Source organism: Balaenoptera physalus (genome assembly GCF_965194825.1).
Source record: "Balaenoptera physalus genome assembly, chromosome: 7".
Lineage (NCBI taxonomy): Eukaryota > Metazoa > Chordata > Mammalia > Artiodactyla > Balaenopteridae > Balaenoptera > Balaenoptera physalus.
Window position 1 is genome coordinate 7,594,738 of NC_138886.1, and position 17,184 is coordinate 7,611,921.

General features: G+C 54.4%; 1 protein-coding gene across 8 annotated transcripts; it reads right to left on the reverse strand.

Moving 5' to 3' along the window:
- Window positions 1-249: 249 nt before the first annotated feature.
- Window positions 250-17,112, reverse strand: URM1 (ubiquitin related modifier 1). 8 transcript variants are annotated; one of them, XM_082468497.1, is made up of 6 exons: window positions 17,004-17,112; window positions 12,857-12,927; window positions 4,486-4,567; window positions 2,924-2,972; window positions 851-920; window positions 250-520 (listed from the first exon to the last, which is right to left on the reverse strand). In XM_082468497.1, exons 1-6 carry the CDS (start codon window positions 17,036-17,038, stop codon window positions 357-359), a joined length of 471 nt encoding a protein of 156 aa, XP_082324623.1. In that variant the 5' UTR covers window positions 17,039-17,112; the 3' UTR covers window positions 250-356. The 8 variants fall into 8 exon arrangements, with proteins under 8 accessions (XP_082324623.1, XP_082324622.1, XP_082324629.1 ...); XM_082468496.1 differs by having other exon boundaries at window positions 2,873-2,972; XM_082468503.1 differs by lacking the exon at window positions 851-920.
- Between the last annotated feature and the right edge of the window lie 72 nt (window positions 17,113-17,184).

Below are 17,184 nucleotides of genomic sequence, written 5' to 3' on the forward strand. Positions count from 1 at the left end.
TTGAATTGATTCTAACCCATCCTCCCCCACCAATATCCCCTAAGCAAGCCTAAACCGAGCCCTAAATCCCCAATAAACCGACCCCTCCCGCCAGCCACTCCAGACCGACCCATGGGCTGAGCCTCCTCCAGCCGCTGCTGCTGGAGTGGGAGAAGCGCCGGGAATGATGCGCTCATTGCCCCAGAGGGGCAATCGCCTCGGCTTTGGAAATAGAACTTGGACAAACGAATTCTTTTCATTAAAGACAAATTTTTGGAGATAGTGGGGTTTATTTATTTGTTTATTTCCTCAGAAGTGGGTTCAGGAGTTGCGGGGTGGGGGTGGGGCAGTCGGGTGTCGTCGGGTCTGAGCCCAGGTCATCTATCCCTGACCCCTTTCGCGCTCAAGCTGAAAATGACCCAAAATGCTTGGAGTGTGGCCCTGGCCAATTTCAGCCGTGATGCTGGCATCCCTCGTTGCGGTGGAGAACCTGGCTTCCCCAGCACGTCCTCCTGCCCTACTCCTCGGCATTGACTGCATGCTGTGGAGGAAGGGATATCCCGTTTTTACCCCTCCTCTCCCCAGTGCAGGCAGGAAAGGATTCCTCTCGCCCAGTTCCCAGGACTTGGAATCCTGTGGGGGTGGATACAGGGGCACTCCGAAGCTCAGCGGGGCTGGAGGCAGGAAGGCACTTCCAGGTTACAAGAATCGGGACAGGTTGATCCTTCAAGTGAGGCTGTCCCTTACCCTGTTCCCTAACATGCAGACCCTGACCTCAGCACCTAGTGCGGGCTGGTCATACAGCCTCTCCCTAGACAGCACCTGCACCCTTTACCTCAACATGGCCACTCCCACACACACACACACATACCCAGGGGGCCTCCACCTGCAGTAGTGCTGGAGAGAAGCTCACCAGCCCGGGGGTCGTCTGCCCACAAAGCCTTGAGAATGAAGTGCACACACCACCGCCAACACTGTTAGGACAACCATTTGGCACTTTCATCTCCAGAGTGAGAGAAATTCCACCTTAAATTATTAACATTTAATGGAAAGCAAAGTTTGGGGGCGGGATGATGTTAATGCCCTAATTTTTTTTTTTTTTTTGAGGTCTCCCTCCAGCAAACAAAGCTTTTCCTCCAGGTCATGGGAAGTGGGGCTCTGCAGTCTTATCTATGCCTCCTCCGTCCTGAGGCCGCTGGCTGCAGCTGGTGGGACAAAGCCTGGCCTCGGACAGACGGGTAGGGAAGTATCTTGGGACCCAGACTGGTCAGCATAGACTGGCTCTGCCACCCCTTCTCCAGATGGCCCTATCACATCACCCTTTCTCGGAGAGTCTGGATAGTCTGACTTTCAACCCCTGCTCTCTTTTCGGGTGAAGGGCAGTTCTGAAAGCCCTAGGCTAAGGACAGAGAGGTTGGACCAGAGACCACGGCTGGGGGAAATGTGGGGTGCCACCGGTTTCTAAGGATGAAGTTCCAGGCAAGGCCAGTAAACAACCTAGTCTTTTATTTGCCCAAGGCCAGCTGTTGCAGGCACTGAGGCCCCAAGACTTCTAGAAGGGATGGAGGGAGGAGGGGTGAACCATCCTGCCTACCAGGTGCTGCCTGCCCCCATCCTGCTTCCTGCAGAAGGTGAGAGAGGAGATCAAGTGTACATTTGTGCCATCAAATATCTCCCCAGTTTTCAGATACTATAAAAATTCAGTTGTTGTTGAGGAGGAAACTGAGGCACACTGACCCCCCAAACCTCTATCTGCCAGTCCAAGGTTTAGCCCACACCCTCCTTCTCTCCCCCCTCAGCGGAATGAACTGCATGCTGGCAGCCTTTTGCGGGGAGGAGGGTCTCAGGAGCCCATCTGGTGGCCTGTGTGGGGGGAGGCCAGCCAGGGTCAAGGGCTGTGGATGGGGGAGCAGGAGGAGGGGTGTGGCTGGAAGAGCAGCTGCTGTGTGTGTGGGGGCAGCACTGAATAGGGGACCCCAGCTGGGGTTCCACAATGATATCAGTGGGGGACAGGCAGAGCCCTCTGCTGTCCAGATGGGGAAACTGAGGCGGAGACCCCTCCAATCTTTGAGAAGGGAGGGGCCTGCCATCAGCTATTCAGGTCCATTCATCTTCCCCCAGGAAGGCACCACGGCCCAGGAGCTGGAGTGCCTCGTCAGCGGTCACTCAGTGTTTAGACTGAGACACAGGAGTAGAGAGCTGCAGGGTCACCTGGCCGCACAGACCCCTCCACTCCTGACAAATTGAGGGGCACCCTCCCCCACCTCAGCTGCTGGGAGAGGCAGTGCCGGGCTCGGGTGCCTGCCCGCCTGCCTGCCTTCCCCTGCTCACGTGCCTGAGAAAGGCTCATTTTTAGCACCTGGCCTCTTTTCCCTGCCTGGAGGGAGCTCAGGGGACAGAGGAGGGAAGAAAGCAGCCAAGGGAGACAGGGAGATCTGGAAGCAGGGCCCAAGGGGATGTCTGATTGTTCTGTTCTCCCCACCCCAAGGGGGCCCAGGCACAGAGAAGGGCCCTCAGCCGCCGTGCAGCGTGGATATGAAGAGGATGCTGTCCTGGTCCTGAAGCTGGTAGTCCAGCTCACCCTGGTCCAGAAGAGAAATAAGGAGACCGTCAAGGGCACTTTTCCAGTTTCTCCCCAGGTGTTGAGAGGGAAAGAGGGGGAGCCTGGCTGCTCTGGGAGAGAAAGATAGAATCTACCAGAAAATAACGGGTACCCTATACATTAACTAGCAAATCTCCAGGGTGGAGGAGAGCTCATCACTTCCCCCAGCTACCCATTCCTTCCTCACTTGGGGTGGGAGACTCAAGTAGCCTCAGTCTGGAGGCCAGATTGGGACAGAGGATTACGCAGCCACCCTATCTGCGTCTTATGAGAGGCCCAAGGCTTTCCTACCAAAGCAGTGAGGGGAGCGGTTGAGGGAGGGCTGTCCCCCGAGGTACTGACCAGCAGTTCCCAGTCGGCATCGTTAATCAGCACCAGAATCCCTGGCCGCCTGTGGGAAAGATGGTGGTGAGTAGCAGGGCGTGAAGGGCGGGAGCTGGCAGGGGCAGGGGCAGAGGCTTAGACATTTGGGCTGCAGGAGTGTGGTGGGAGCCTTTTCTCTCGAGGGTCCCCATTAAAGATCTCCCAGGGAGTGGAGGCGACAGGAAAGTCTGAGGGCCAGATGGAACACAGATGCAAATTCCACTGCCACCTCCCAGACCTCGGGCAGGTCATTTTGTTGCCCTGAGCATCAGTTTCTTCATCTGAAAACAGGGTAAATCACAGTGCCTTCCTCACAAGCTCTGCCAGAGGATGAAGTGGGATGATGCGTGTGAGGTGCTTGCTTGCCAGGGTCTAGCATGGGAACCACTGGTAGCAGCCTGTCTTTCCAGGGGTCTAACCTCACTGTCCTAGGCCTCCTGCATGCGTGTCCTGGAGAGGAGGCTACCTTGGCTTTTCTGAATCAGGGAAACCTGCCAGTGGCCCCGAGCCCCTGAAGGCCTGAGAGCAGCCCTGCCTGGAGTAAGGCAGGGTAGGCTGACATTTGGACAGGTACCTTAGCCTGGTTCCTGCTGGCAATGACCCAAAGAGCACTGCTGTCCTTGGGGGTGACCTCCACGACTGTTGGACCATGACCTGAGCCACAGGTTGGATAGCAGCCCTAGCCCCCAGGGCCTGCTGGTGAACCTCTGCTTCGAGGCAGATGAACAAGTCCCACAAGTGCCCTGGCCACTTCTGTGACATATCAGGCTGGCCTTGTTGTGGGAGTATAGTGACTTCATGGCACATGGAATCTGGATCCTTTCCTAGGAGGCTAAGCTGGGTCTGGGACAGATACAGAACCTTTGGGCTGGGCTAGGGGTGTCCCCAGTGAGCATGAATGTGCATGTGTGTGCACACGCGTGCAGTGACTCCCTGTAATCCTAGACCTGCACTGTCCAGCCCGGTATCTACGAGCTACATTTAAATTTAAATTCCATTTAAGTAACACTGAACACTTAGTTCCTCAGTCACACTAGCCACATTTCAAGGGTTCAATATCCTCATGTGTCTAGCAGCTACCGTATTGGACAGCATAGACAGAGAACATTTCTATCATCACAGAAAGTTCCATGGGAGAACACTCTCCTAGGTTGTCAAGAGATGAGAGAGACCTTGGGTGGCATCTTTTCCTCAGTAATGTCTGTATGGAGAAAGTAGCTGAGGCCCAGAGAAGTGAAGTAACTTGCCCAAGGTTCCACAGCAAGTTTGTGGCAAGCAGAAGGCGGAATCTAAGTTTTTTGATAAATTTACCAGTCTCCTGACCCAGGTTTTGAAAAAAATCCCCAGCAGTCCAATGTGGTAGCAAGAAAACTGAAAATAAACTTCAACAGAGCTGGACAGAGCCAGCCTTTTCCTTGGAGGGCTAAGAGGAGGATAAAGGGAGAACAGGACCCAGAGAAGGCTGTGTTTGAACCAAGGACAGGGGCTCAAACCTCCTTCCCTTCACCTGCCCTCCTCAGGGAAGGGAGAAAGGGACTCACACGCTGTCTCCCTGGATGAACAACTCTGGCCGCTCTTTTAGCAAGTTCTTCTTGATCCAGACAAGGAGGTTCCGGATGTCCCCTGGAGAAGAAGGCACAAAACAAACTAATGTCAAATCCAAATGATTCTTGGCCCTCAGGGCCTTGCCTGGACCAGGAGGAAGTGAATATGGGGCTGAGAGGGCCTCTTTTAGACCAGGCTGTCATGGCCCCTGAACTAGTGGATTCCCAAGGTGAGGAAATGGACCTGGAGAGGCCAGTGACCTGCCGAGAGGTCTTCAGAGAAAAGTGGCATCTGGCACTGCTGAAAGCTTGAAGAAGAGGCAATGGGGATGCAAAGCAGACAGCAAGAGGAATGGTCACGTCCGAAAGGGTTGAGAGACAGACCTCCACCCACTAGCCCTTGAAGATGGTCTGAAACCGCCACGGGTAGGCTTCTGGGAGAGCCCCTCCACCTTTATCTCCCCAGCCAGTCCCAGATGGGGAGCATTCGGCTTTGGTCTTGGAAGGTCTGCATATATTTCCCTTTGTGAGGGAAGAAAAACAATTGCTGAGCCGATAACATCATTTAATTTCCTCTGACAGAAGGAGAGAAGGATCCTTCACCAGCCGGAGACGCTGACAAATCACTGCCCCTCTACTCCCCCTTCGCAGAGCCCTCCAGGCCAGGGGCGGCCACCCTGAAGAGGCAAGAGGTTCAGGGTCGAAAGGGCCTCTCCTGCTCAGCTGGACACTGCGATCTGCCTCTGTGATTCTGGGACAGCCACCAAGCTCTGTACATCATCTGGAGGCTCAGAGCCACCTGTCTCCCAGGCCTTCTCTCCTTTTCTGGGAGCCAGGTCCCAGGCCACAGCACACTGAAACCTGGCTCTACCGTCTCCTCGAAGGCTGTGGCTCTCAACGATCCACGGCTCAAACAGAGCATCCCTGAGGCTGCAGGAGTAGCCTTCTCAGAGACTAGCTGAGACGACAGCTAGTCTCTGAGAAGGCAGCAGGGGGCTGGAGGTTAGCCATCCCCCTCCTGAGTCACCATCTCAGAGGGGCCTCTGTCCTGGGTCCGTGCCTGAGACAAAGCTCAGGGACTAAGCTGGAGAAGGGCCCAAGCAGTGCCTTGGTTTCCCTGACTGGAGGTGAACTCCAGGCGCGCAGGCGAGGGAAAGGCTGCCAATTAAGGAGAGGCCCAGCGCGTGTCACACACAGCACCAGCCTTGGGCAGGGTTTTAAGGCACTCAGGCAGGCTGCACCCTGGATGGACTGGTTCACTCTGCTCTGTGCCAGCTTCCCTGGATTGTACGCCAGCAGAGCACAGGGCCATGGGCAAAGTGTCCATGGACTGAGACTGCGCCCTTCAATTTTAATTCCTATTTTTAAACAAAGCAGATGGGAGTCTTCACGGTCCCTGGAGCGGGCAGGGGACGGCGAGTGTTGCCTCCAACTAGCTGCAGTCCATTTAGACTCCTGGCTGGGTTCCTCCCAGAGGCCTGGGTTTCAGAGGTTTCCCCTTGGCCTCCATCTTGGCACTGTCTGGTGGGCCGCCAGCCCATACATCTTGTGGCCGCTCGATAGAGCCGCTGGGGTCTGACACATCCATCAACCAGCCCCGGCAGGCGGGGTTGTGCCTGTGTGTGCAGAGGCACTGAGGGACTGACTGGGCAGCGCCGGGCCTGAGGGCCACCAGCTGCACCTCCACAGCCCCCGCTGGCCTGTTCAGAACCAGGACCCAGTTGGGTGACAGCCCTCGCTCCCTCCAAGAGGGGACTTCTGCTCCACTCTCGTAGGCTGGGGGTGGTGGGGAGGACTAATGGTCATGTCGGGGTCATCGAAGTGATGGCACCATCGTGGAGTCCCCAAGGGGTGGGCTGGGGGGGAGTCTGCTGTGGGTGCTGGCTCATTTATCATGATGCTTCTCTTTGCTGAGGTCATTCCCTCCCTCCTCTGCGCCCCCCAGGCCTGCCCACATTCTTGATAGCCTGTTACCATGGTGAGGCCACCGCATCACCACCCGTATTGTTCCCCCATGCCTGGATTTGGGGGCGGGGAGAGGTGGAACTCCCGGCTCCCTTCGCAGGCTGCAAGGGCCACTCCGCCTAGCCTGAAACACACCCCCAGGGACATCGTGCTAGGCTTGCCGAGGCCCAGACAATATGCAAATAGCCTCCAAGCCAGATGGTCGGCTTCCAAAGGCGCCCAGGGGAGGAGGAAGGGTTAAGCAGAGTCAGGGGCTGGTGGCTCGGGGATGGCTCTGGGGAATCTCACTTGCACCTTCCCCCTCTGTGTCCTCCTGCCTTCCCATTGCTACCGATGGTGGCTTCCCTCATGGGATCCCATGCAATCACTCACAAGACAAATATTTACTGAGCAGCTACTACGTGCCAGGTGCCAGGGAGATGGCGGAGAGCAAGGCGGACACAGAGCCTACCCTCATGGAGCTAAGAGGCCAGCAGGGGAGACAGACATTACTTAATTAGTCGTGACAAATGCTCTCTCCTTTGTGTGGGATCAGAAAGAGCTCTCCTGAGGATATTAACATTGAAGCTGAGGCCTGAAGGATGAGAAGGGTGGGATGGGGGAGTGTGCCAGACAGAAGGAAGAACATATGGGAAGACCTGAGGCAGGTTGGAGTTGGCAGGTTCAAGGTAACAGAACAGAGAAGGCCAGAAGATCAGCCTGAGACAAGGCCAGAGATGTAGCCAGGGCTGGACTATGCGGGGCATGTGTGGGCCTTGAGAGGGGCTGCTTGGGAAGAGGCCTCTCCCTCCTCGGGAGCCCCAGGGGTGTTTCCTGAGTGGGAGCCCCAGCATGCAGCAGGGAATCTCTCACACAAAACGCCCCTGAGACGTTTACTGAGCACGCGGACAACTGTGGACAGAGCGGGGGAGGAGGACTGGTTAAGAACGGGACTCAGCCCTGGGTCTGAGTTCGACTCCATCACTTCCTAGTTATATGACCTCGGGTAAGGAATTCGCTTGAGCTTCCTCTTTGTCAAATGGGAACTGTAAGAATGCCTCATAGCGTTGTTGTGAGGCTCAAATAAGATGGTCCACATAAAGCTCTTGGCACTGTGCCTGGCACAGCGATGCTGTAATTCTTCTATGAGCCAGAGGAAGAACCTGTACCCTTTAATCTCTCTTGCTGCCCTGAGCTTCCACGTGCTCTGCCCAGGGGCCTGGCACCTCGAGGACATGCTTAGGAAGCTCTGGAGGGTGCGGTACAGTGAACTATTGAACAGACACTGCTGGGACTGGCTGGGGTTTTCTGTGGGATCCACTACCTTTCTATCAGACCTGGAGAGGGAATGAGAGAATGGGGGCATTGGGAGAGTGGCGAGGGGGCCCCAAACACCGGCCTTCCCTTCACTTTAGATTTTCAAACTCCTAAGATGCTCCCTGGACAACCCAGGTGGAAGGAATCACACTCTGAGGGCAGGCAGCCCAGGGCAGGGAGACGAGCACCCCAGTGTAAGGTTTCCAGTGCAGGAAGCCTTGGGAGCTGGCCTGCCTACTGGGGGAAGAGCAAGCGATGGGAGCTACTGCTCCCACGGCAGAGGGGTGAAGAGTTCGGGTTTTGGAGCCGGAGGGCCTTGGGCCGTGCACTAGATGGCCCTGGGTAGGACGTGCCTTGACCTAGGTCTCAGGGTTATCCTCTAACAAATGGAGATAATCACCCAAACTCCTAATGCCAGCAGCAGGCCCAGCGGTGTCAAACAGACCAGACAAATGCACATCTGCCCGCAGTGACTCAGGATTGCTTATCCTGTGGGCTGCCAGAACCTTCTCCTAAAGGCTGCTGGGAAAGGGGCACCACACATGCCCCTCCTAGCACGTACAAAGGCTCCCCCCAGAATCCCGTGCCCCGGTGGATTTGTCCTTGTCTGGGGACAATCACCACCCACTGTGGCAGGGCCCCCATGGTGTCCTAGCTCTCTGGTCTCATCTGATATTGCATCCCGGCTGCGGTGGACCCTCATCCAGCCTCTTCTTGAAGGCCTCCGGGGAGAGCTTTTCTCCCAACCAGAAATCTGGCTTCCTCTCCCTGCCACTCACCGAGCCTGGCTAATCCCGGGGACCACGCCAACAAGTGTGGCCCCGCTTCCCCACACCATGCAGACTTGGGAGAGACGGATCCCCTACGTCTTCTCTTCCACAGGTTAAGCCGCTCCTGTCCCCACCAAGTCCACCAGGCTCCAGGACAGGGCTCTTCTGGGAGCCCACCCCAGGCCTTAGTTGAAAGGGGAGAAGAAAGAGCTGGGATGGGGGGAGTAAAAGACAAGAGAGGGTAGAGGGAACATCAGAGGGTCCATTTACAAGTGAATGGGGGTAAGAATGGAGCAGTTTGTGGGCTAAACTGGCCTCAGAAGGAGGTTTACAGATGTGCGTGGGGACGCTCCTCATTGTTTAATTAAGCAGAAAGTGGATCTTTTCAAAAGCAATTTTGCACAGGGACTGAGAGTGGTTGGGGGGAGAGGAGGGTGGTGGGGAGGGGATCAGCAAACAGGCCCCAGAGCAGAGAAAGGAACAGCTGGCCCCAGAGAGGCTGTGAAATGCATGCTAAGCAGTTTAAAGCGCCTGGGAGCTCCCTAGCCGCCCCTGCCTCCCGCGCCAGCCCCCCTTTAATACAATGGCAGGGCAGAGGGGCAGGGAAAGGTGAGGCAGACGAGTCTCTTCCTGGGGCCAAGGCAGGTAATGCCCACACTGGGACGGCCGAGGTTTTGGGTTTGCTCCAGGCCACTGACCAACCATGGGCTGCGAGCCTTGTGTTCAAAGGATCCTTGAGGCAAAAAAGCCAGCTCTCGGTGGCCAGTGCCCAAAGCTGGTGGGTGCCTCCCAACCCTGGCCACTCAAGGCCTATTCCATGGAGGTAGCGGTTAAGACCCACCCCCCTTTCCCCTGCACACGCAACTGCTCACTGGATCAGTGCACCCTGTTTCCCAGAACCATATACTTAGATCTGGAAGCAACTTTTCCAAACTGCAGATGTCAAACAGATAACCAGCTCACTCCAGACTAAATCTAGCCCAACCTCCCGTTTTACAGGTGGAAAAAAAGAGGCCTGCAGAAATAACTAATTTGCCATCGCGCGCTGCCAGGGCTCCTCTCTTGCGATCTCACCCACTATGGCCTTGCCCAGCCTCTTCTCCCAAGTTGGCTGGGCTGGAAGCTCTCGCCTGGCCCAGGACCCAGGGCCCTGTTTAGTCCCCTTGTTTGTGAGCCTTGTCACAGTCCATGACCTTATGGCTGCTATTTTCTCTGCTGGAGTCTCCAAGACCTGCCTGGCCAAGTGGCAGCCCCTGGGCTGGGAACGCTGCCAGATGGCAGATCTGGGCACGGGCTTGGGGGAAGAGTGTTACTTTCCCAGTGGCACCAGTCCCCTGCCCTCCTGTTGGGCTCCGTGTGCCAGGGTGAGGCCTGGTAGCTGCCAACCAGCTCTGCAGCTGTGATGTGACTTACACCTCTGGGCACAGAAGGGCAAAAATGGAAGCCAGAGGTAGAGAACCACAGCCAAGGGCCCAAAACTGAGCACATGGGCCATTTCCGCTTGCCTCTCCTGCCTCCTTTTCTTTATTCCAGAGCGGGGAGGATAGGCCCCCACCTGTTCCCTAAGCAGTAGATGGGGCATCCAAAACCTGGGTCTCAGCCCAGCCTCCCTACTTGAGTAACTCTGGACAGGTCACTCTCTTTCTCTCTCTGTGAGGTTTGGTTTCCTTGTCGATAGATAATATATACTGGGCTCATAATGAAAATTGAAATAAGTAGCTGTTGGAGGCATGAAAAAAAGTGTAAAAACTGGAAAATACACTGCACGTTTGAGATGTTATGTAATTCAGGGAACCTCTTGGGATAAATGGTAATGGGTTAGTGGTACCATGCAAGGACGGCAGCGACCCTACATCTGCTTCTGAACCCCAGCTCTGTCATTTATATAACAGTATAACCTGGGGTAAGACTTTTGACATGTCTGGGTTTGGGTTTCCACTTTTTAAAATGGGAATAATAATGATAGCTACCACCTAAGAATTTGTGACAGTTATTGGTACAACCAGCTGGGGCTTTGCCTACCATGCCACACTCAGCCTGTGCCCCTTATGACACTGGCCTTCCTTCAGGTCCTTGACCACCCCAAGGCCTTCTGCCCAGAAGTACTCTGTACTTGGAGTGGGCCCCCTGCATCTCTACTCTGCCTCCAATTTATTAGGGTGGCTTCTTTTCGTTCTTCAGGCCGTAGCCTCAAGGTCACCTCTGTAAAGAGGCCTTCCCTTACCACCTGTTGTCTCATTCAAAGCACCTTTTTGTTCTCCTCATGCCAGTGATGACCACTTGTTCAGTTATGCATTTGCGTGTTTACTTTTTCACTGCCTGGCTCCACTTCCGTTACTCTGTAAGCTCCATTAGGGCAAGAACCATATCTGTTTTGCTTATGACTAAATACCCAGCAACTAGTACAGTGCCTGGCACAAAGGAGACATTCAAAAACACGTGTGCCGGGCTTCCCTGGTGGCGCAGTGGTTGAGAATCTGCCTGCTAATGCAGGGGACACGGGTTCGAGCCCTGGTCTGGGAAGATCCCACATGCCGCGGAGCAACTAGGCCCGTGAGCCACAACTACTGAGCCTGCGCGTCTGGAGCCTGTGCTCCGCAACAAGAGAGGCCACGATAGTGAGAGGCCCGCGAACTGCGATGAAGAGTGGCCCCCACTTGCCGCAACTAGAGAAAGCCCTCGCACAGAAACGAAGACCCAACACAGCCAAAAATAAATAAATAAATAAAAATCAAAAAAAAAAACAAAAAAAAACACGTGTGCCAACTACAGGAAAGAACAAAGTACTTACTTCCATGCCTGGCACTTGGTGCCAATGAATGAATGAAAAGGGGCTGGAATGATTAAACTCGGGGACTTGCATGCCAAGCAAAAGCAGGGGGAAATAAATCATAACTTGTGATATTTTAATACCTTCCCAGATAAGTCTTTATGGCTGAATCTTTGAGAGGCTTCTGAGAGCCCCTTGTTCTCTACCAAGGCTGCATAGACATCTGTCAAACTAAGAAACCATCGCCTTTATCATCTTGGGTCTTCCCCACCAGGGACACAATCCCACAGTCCTTACATTTAACCCCAGCCTAATGCCCACACCCAGCTCCAGGGGGCAGTGCCCTGTCCCTTAGTGAGTGTCCCCCGGCCTCTGAATGTGGCACACAGACCCACTCTATGCCATTGCTCTCCAACCCAAGGCAGGGTCAGAAACAGCCTTGGTAGCCAGTGAATCTGGGCAGTAATTGTCTGACTCTTGGCAGATGCATGTCCAGCCCCGGTAGACTCCTGTCGAACCTCACTTGACCATTTTCTACTGCTCACCTCCAGGAACCTCATTCCCCTGCCTCCTCATAGAACTGATTTCCTCTTCTTCCCAGAAGTACCTCAGCCCTAGGCGAGACGGGCGCCCGTCCCTGAACATTCTACTCTTGCTAGGATCCACTGCTAGGGCTGCAAAGCACCTCCCCAGTTGCAATGTCCAGCCCCTGCCTCTAGGTTACACTGCTATTTACCCAGCTGGACCTCTGGAAATCAACTCCTCACTCCCTCCCCCTGTCTGAAGGCAGGGTCTTGTCTCCCCAGTGCCTGGTACATGGTCTGCAGCATGGGAGGTGCTCAGTGCACATTCGCTAAAGAAAGGTGAACAGGTATTTGAATGAACACATGGAAAAACCCCCGTCTCCCTTAGTCAACCTCCCTCCTCCAACCTCCTTTCTGGCTGGATGCTTTTCTTCTCATCCAAATCCTGCTCCCACCATGTAAGCCCGTGTGCATTGTCCCATTCTTGACGAACGTTACCTCCTTCACGAGGACATCTCTCTGCTGCCATCCAATGCATGGTACAGCTGGCTGACACCTTCTAGCAACCCTGAGAGATAGGGATTACCATCCCCACTTCACAGATAAGAACACTAAAGCTCAGAAAAGTGAGGTGACCGGCCTAAGGGGCTAAGGGGATTCAAACTCAAGTCTGTCCAGGGAGTTCCCTGATGGCCTAGTGGTTAGGATTCCGGGCTTTCACTGCCATGGCCTGCGTTCAATCGCTGGTTGGGGAACTGAGATTCCCACAAGCTGCGTGGCGCGGCCAAAAAAAACCAAACCAAAACAAACTCAAGTCTGTCTGAATACAGAACCCGCACTCGTAAGGACTAAGCTAGGCCATCTCCTCCCTACAAAGCTGGCTGATTGTGGAGAGGATGCGGGGACAACTTGGTGATCTCTCTTCCTTCCTCCCCACTGGCCAGGGAAATTCCACCCATTCTCACTTGAACGGGGCTGAGCGACCCTGTGGAGCAGCTCCTGCCCAGTGGCCCCCAGGGAGGGGCTCAGAAGCCCATACTCACAGGGTTCCTCCTGTCCAGGCAAGGTGACCTGATGCTTCTTCACACCGTCAAACAGGAGCTCCGCACCGCCTCTGCAAAGGAGGGCCAGAGAAAGAGCTGGGTGAGCTCCTGCAAACTCCTCAGAGACTGAAAACTGAGGAGGAGGTTGGCTCCAGAGGCCCAAGAGATGCAGAGACCAAGGTTCAGGAACACCCTGGGTACCAGTGATCAAGCCTCAAATGTGGCTTCCTGATGTGGTAAAGCAGGAGAGAAACAATTTTTATTAATATTTAAGTATCCAAATTTGCAGATTCTTGTTTTTATTCCTCTGCCTTAGTGCACAGGGGCAGAGCACAGGCTTTGGAGTTGTGGGCCTTGAGATGGAGACCAGGCTCTACCTGCGCCTGATGACGAGACCTTGGGCATGTGACTTCATCTTCTGAAGCCTTAGTCTTTCCATCTGCAAAAATGTTGAGAAGCTACCATGTGGCACACTAGAGACCCTGTGTATCCAGAGGTTTCCTCTGGCTTGGCGATGCTTTGAAATTTCCCGGCCTGTGCCCCATGCCCACCCCCGCTGCTGGCCTGGTGGGCGCACCACAGTGCTGTAGGGTAAGAGACCCCACTGGGCTTAGCAATAACCCTGCCATTTGCTACAACATTCTTCCTCTCATTTCATCTTCAGGGACTCCCAGGGAAGGCGGGAGGGAGGCGGATATTACTAACTCCAACTAGTGGAGAAGCAGACTGGGGCCAGGAGAAGTTAAGTGACGTGTCCAAGGCCAGACAGGCAGTGGCTGAACTAGGATTTGAATTCTAACTGGTTTCTGGCAGAAACAACCAAGACTCCCCCAAAGGTCAGGAAGCCCCTTGAGGGCAGAGTCTGGTTCACTTCTGTGTGCCAACACCTGGCCAAGGGAAGACTGGGACAGCAGAGATGCTCAAAGCCAAGTGCAGAAGCCAGGGCTCAGGATGCAGACACTTGGGCTCTTTCAGTGCCCCACACTGCTCCTCCCCCTGGGTCTCTCCATTCCCGTCTCAGACTTCACGTGGATCTTAACTGAGAAGGCCTTAACAGACTTTTGACGGATGTGATGCCTCCCACCCCACCACCCTTTCCCAATTTCAGAGAACAGAGATGTCCTGAGACAGTCCACTGGGAGGCAAAGGCAAGGCAAGCATTGTCATGGGGGAAACATGGGGCGACTGTCATCCAAACAAGGTCACGCTTTGTTGATGCAGAAATGTGGAGGGGGAGAGGAGGCCCATCTGTGGTCGTGCACAGGGCCATTTCAGCTGCAGGCCCGCACAGAGTGTCCATTTATCCCCTTCCAAGAGCCTCGTTCTCTCCTGGGTGGGGGCTGGCACATGCAGCAGCTGGGGTGGGGGAGGGTGGCAGGCAAGGGGCGACAGGAGTTGGGGGTCAGAGGAGTGGGAACTGGAAGCACGGGGATCCAGGCAAACAACTCAGATCGGCCAAACCTGGTGGTGCCAGGCTCAGAGGCCAGGGCTGTTTTTCCCTTCACAAGCGGATAAAGAACCAGTCTGGCTCAGAGAGTGACCTGTCACTGCTGGGTTCACTAGCCCTCGAGGGAGGGGTTGGCATTTTTGTTGTCAGCACATCTGGAGGGGAGGAAGGTGCATGCCCAGCCTCTAGAGTGATTCAGGGAGGCAGGAGGGGCCTGTTTTGGTCCCAGAAGAGAACCAAAGCCAGCCTCTTATGTTCTACAGGATTTGCTATTCAAACGCAATTAAGGCATTACAACCTAAGATACCTGTCTTTCCTCCGCTCCCCAGTTCTCGGTGGGAGGTGGCTGTTGGTACCAGTGACTGGTACAGACATTCCCAAAATGGCCTTCACTTTTTCTAGTTTATCGTCATCTTTTTACCGTATATATTTTTATTTTTATTTATTTCCCCTCTACCTGCTGGCCTGGTACACAGCAGGCACTCAAGAAATATTTGATGAATGAATGAAAATGCCCATTTCCCTCACTTCTTCTCTGACCTCAATGGCATTCCCTCCCTTTGCCAATACCTACCTCCCAGACTAAAGGAGGAGGAAAAGGGAGAAGGAAGAGGGCATCTCACATCTGTACTACATACTCTGCATCCTCTGTGACCTGAGAAAATGCTCCGTTCAGGAGGCAAGATGAGGATGGCAGAACTGGTCAATGACAAGAGGGAGAAAGGTGGGCGAGGTCTTCTAGAGCGTCTATCAGAGCTGGTGGGGCTGAGGGGACCATATCTGCTCAGGGGAAAGAGGCAAAGGCCTAACCCAGTCTCTTCAAGGATTGGGGTGGCACTCAGGGACAAAAGGGAGAGAATGATGGGCAAGGCAGCTTCTTTGCACATCTACTTAGGTTCAGAATAAAGGATGAAGGAAGTCTGCTAAGAGACGTAGGAAATGAAAGAAACTCTGGGGCAAAAACATTGAGACATTGAGACATGCAATGAGACAGAGACAAAGAGGTAAGGAATCTGGGCTTGGCATACATATTGGGCATTCTTGCTTCCCGAGAAGCTGCAGTTCTCAGGGGACACTGGGGTGGTGGGTGAAGGGGACGCTGTCTTGCCTTGCCAGGGTTCACTACTGCTCTTGGGGGTAAGGGAGGCTGAGATGGTCAAACCAGAAAACGGGTGTTCAAGCTAGTCTGTAAGCTCTGCAGGGCAAGGACCATATCTTCCTCATATGACTTCCCCACTGCTGCCAGCACAGAACCTAGCAAACAAGACATTTCTGAGAAACAAATACCATGTCTGACTCAGTGAGCATGACAGGTAAGCCGGCTGTAGATAAGCCTTAACACTGGCAATCTGCAGCTTCTCCCTCTTCAGCTCTGCTGAGGCCTGTCAAAGCAGCAGGGATCCTCCTAGAACCCCCAGGCTATGGGGGGCATAGCTGGGCAAAAGGTCAGAAAAGCAATAGAGTCAGGAGGCCAGACAAACATAGTTCTAATTGGACCCATGGGGCCAGACAATATCATCAATTAAAATGCAGTTAACATTCATGAGACTACCCCCTTGTAAGGGCCAGAAACGCTGAACGCTGGAGGGCATGGACAAAGTTCTATTTATCTTTGTATCCTCTGTGCCTGGCTCACCGCCTGGCACATGGTAGGCACTCAATAAATGACTGGTGAATGGACTATGCAATGAAGGAAAAACATGAAAGAAACTGGGGGCATCCAATGGAAGGAAAGGCATTTATGGGCAGAGGTTTTAGATTCCCATCCCGGGCTTTTCCTTTCACATAAGCCTTGTCTTGTTTATCTTCACACACAAAGACAAATCTAGTCCCAGCTTTTCCACGGGACTCTGGAAATTATATCACCCATCTCCTAGGGTCTCAGCTTCTTTGCCTTCTCTCTAACCTCTGCAGTTTCTCTCAGCTCTGAAATCAGATGAAAAACCTTCTGTTTGTAGGAGGCAGAAGACAGTGGCTCGAGGAGACTTCCTCCCTCCTCTGTGTTTCTTCAGTTATTGGTGTGTGTGCCCCAATCCTGCACTTTTCATCCTGTGCATACTGTACTGTCATCAGGGTTAGTCTCCTCCGCTGTGCTACCTCACTTAGCCCCGTACCGCCACCTGACTCAGGAGCTGCAAGAAGCACTCAGTAAGTGACTGGTGAGTAGCAAGTTTACGGAATGTACTGAAAGGGGTTCAAGTCTGTTCAACACCCCCAAATCTTGGGAAAGGGAGGAAAGGAATCTCGTCCTGGCCACACACCCCACGAGAAACAAGGCTCCAAGAACCGTGAAAACGGAAATTGCTGCCAGAAGAAAGAAATCAGGGGGTGAAGGTGCTCCTTCTCGATCCGAGGAACTCAGATACCAGACACACGGGCCTGCTCCAAAACGGGGTTGGCAAAGAAGGTAGAGAGGCCGCCCGCTAACCGCCAAGCCTTTTGAGTCTGGCAGGGCTCAGGGTACGGAGGAGTGCCCAGACCGCACCTCCACGCCCCGGCGTGCGCCTCTATTCCCGGACATACGGCCTCATGGCCCAGGCGGACCGAACCTCTCAAGCTCTCCGAGGCGGGTGCCGTAGCTCAAGGAAGTCGCCGGGAGCCTCGGCGATTCGGTCGTGACAGGCCCCAAGTAAGAGGGAGGGGAGTTCCGAGCCCGACGACTTCAATCCATCCCCACGGCGCCCCAGCTCTGTGACTCACCCGAACTCCACCTCCACAGACAAGGGCGCTGCCATGTTGAGGAAGCCGAGCTCACAGGAAACTCTCTTCAACTTCCGACGCTACTGCCTCGTTTCCGGTTGCCGCGGACGGAAGAGGCGGTGCCAGGGAAACGCTCCTGCTCAGCTATTGGAGGGAGGCCTGGAGCAGGGAGCTGAGCTTG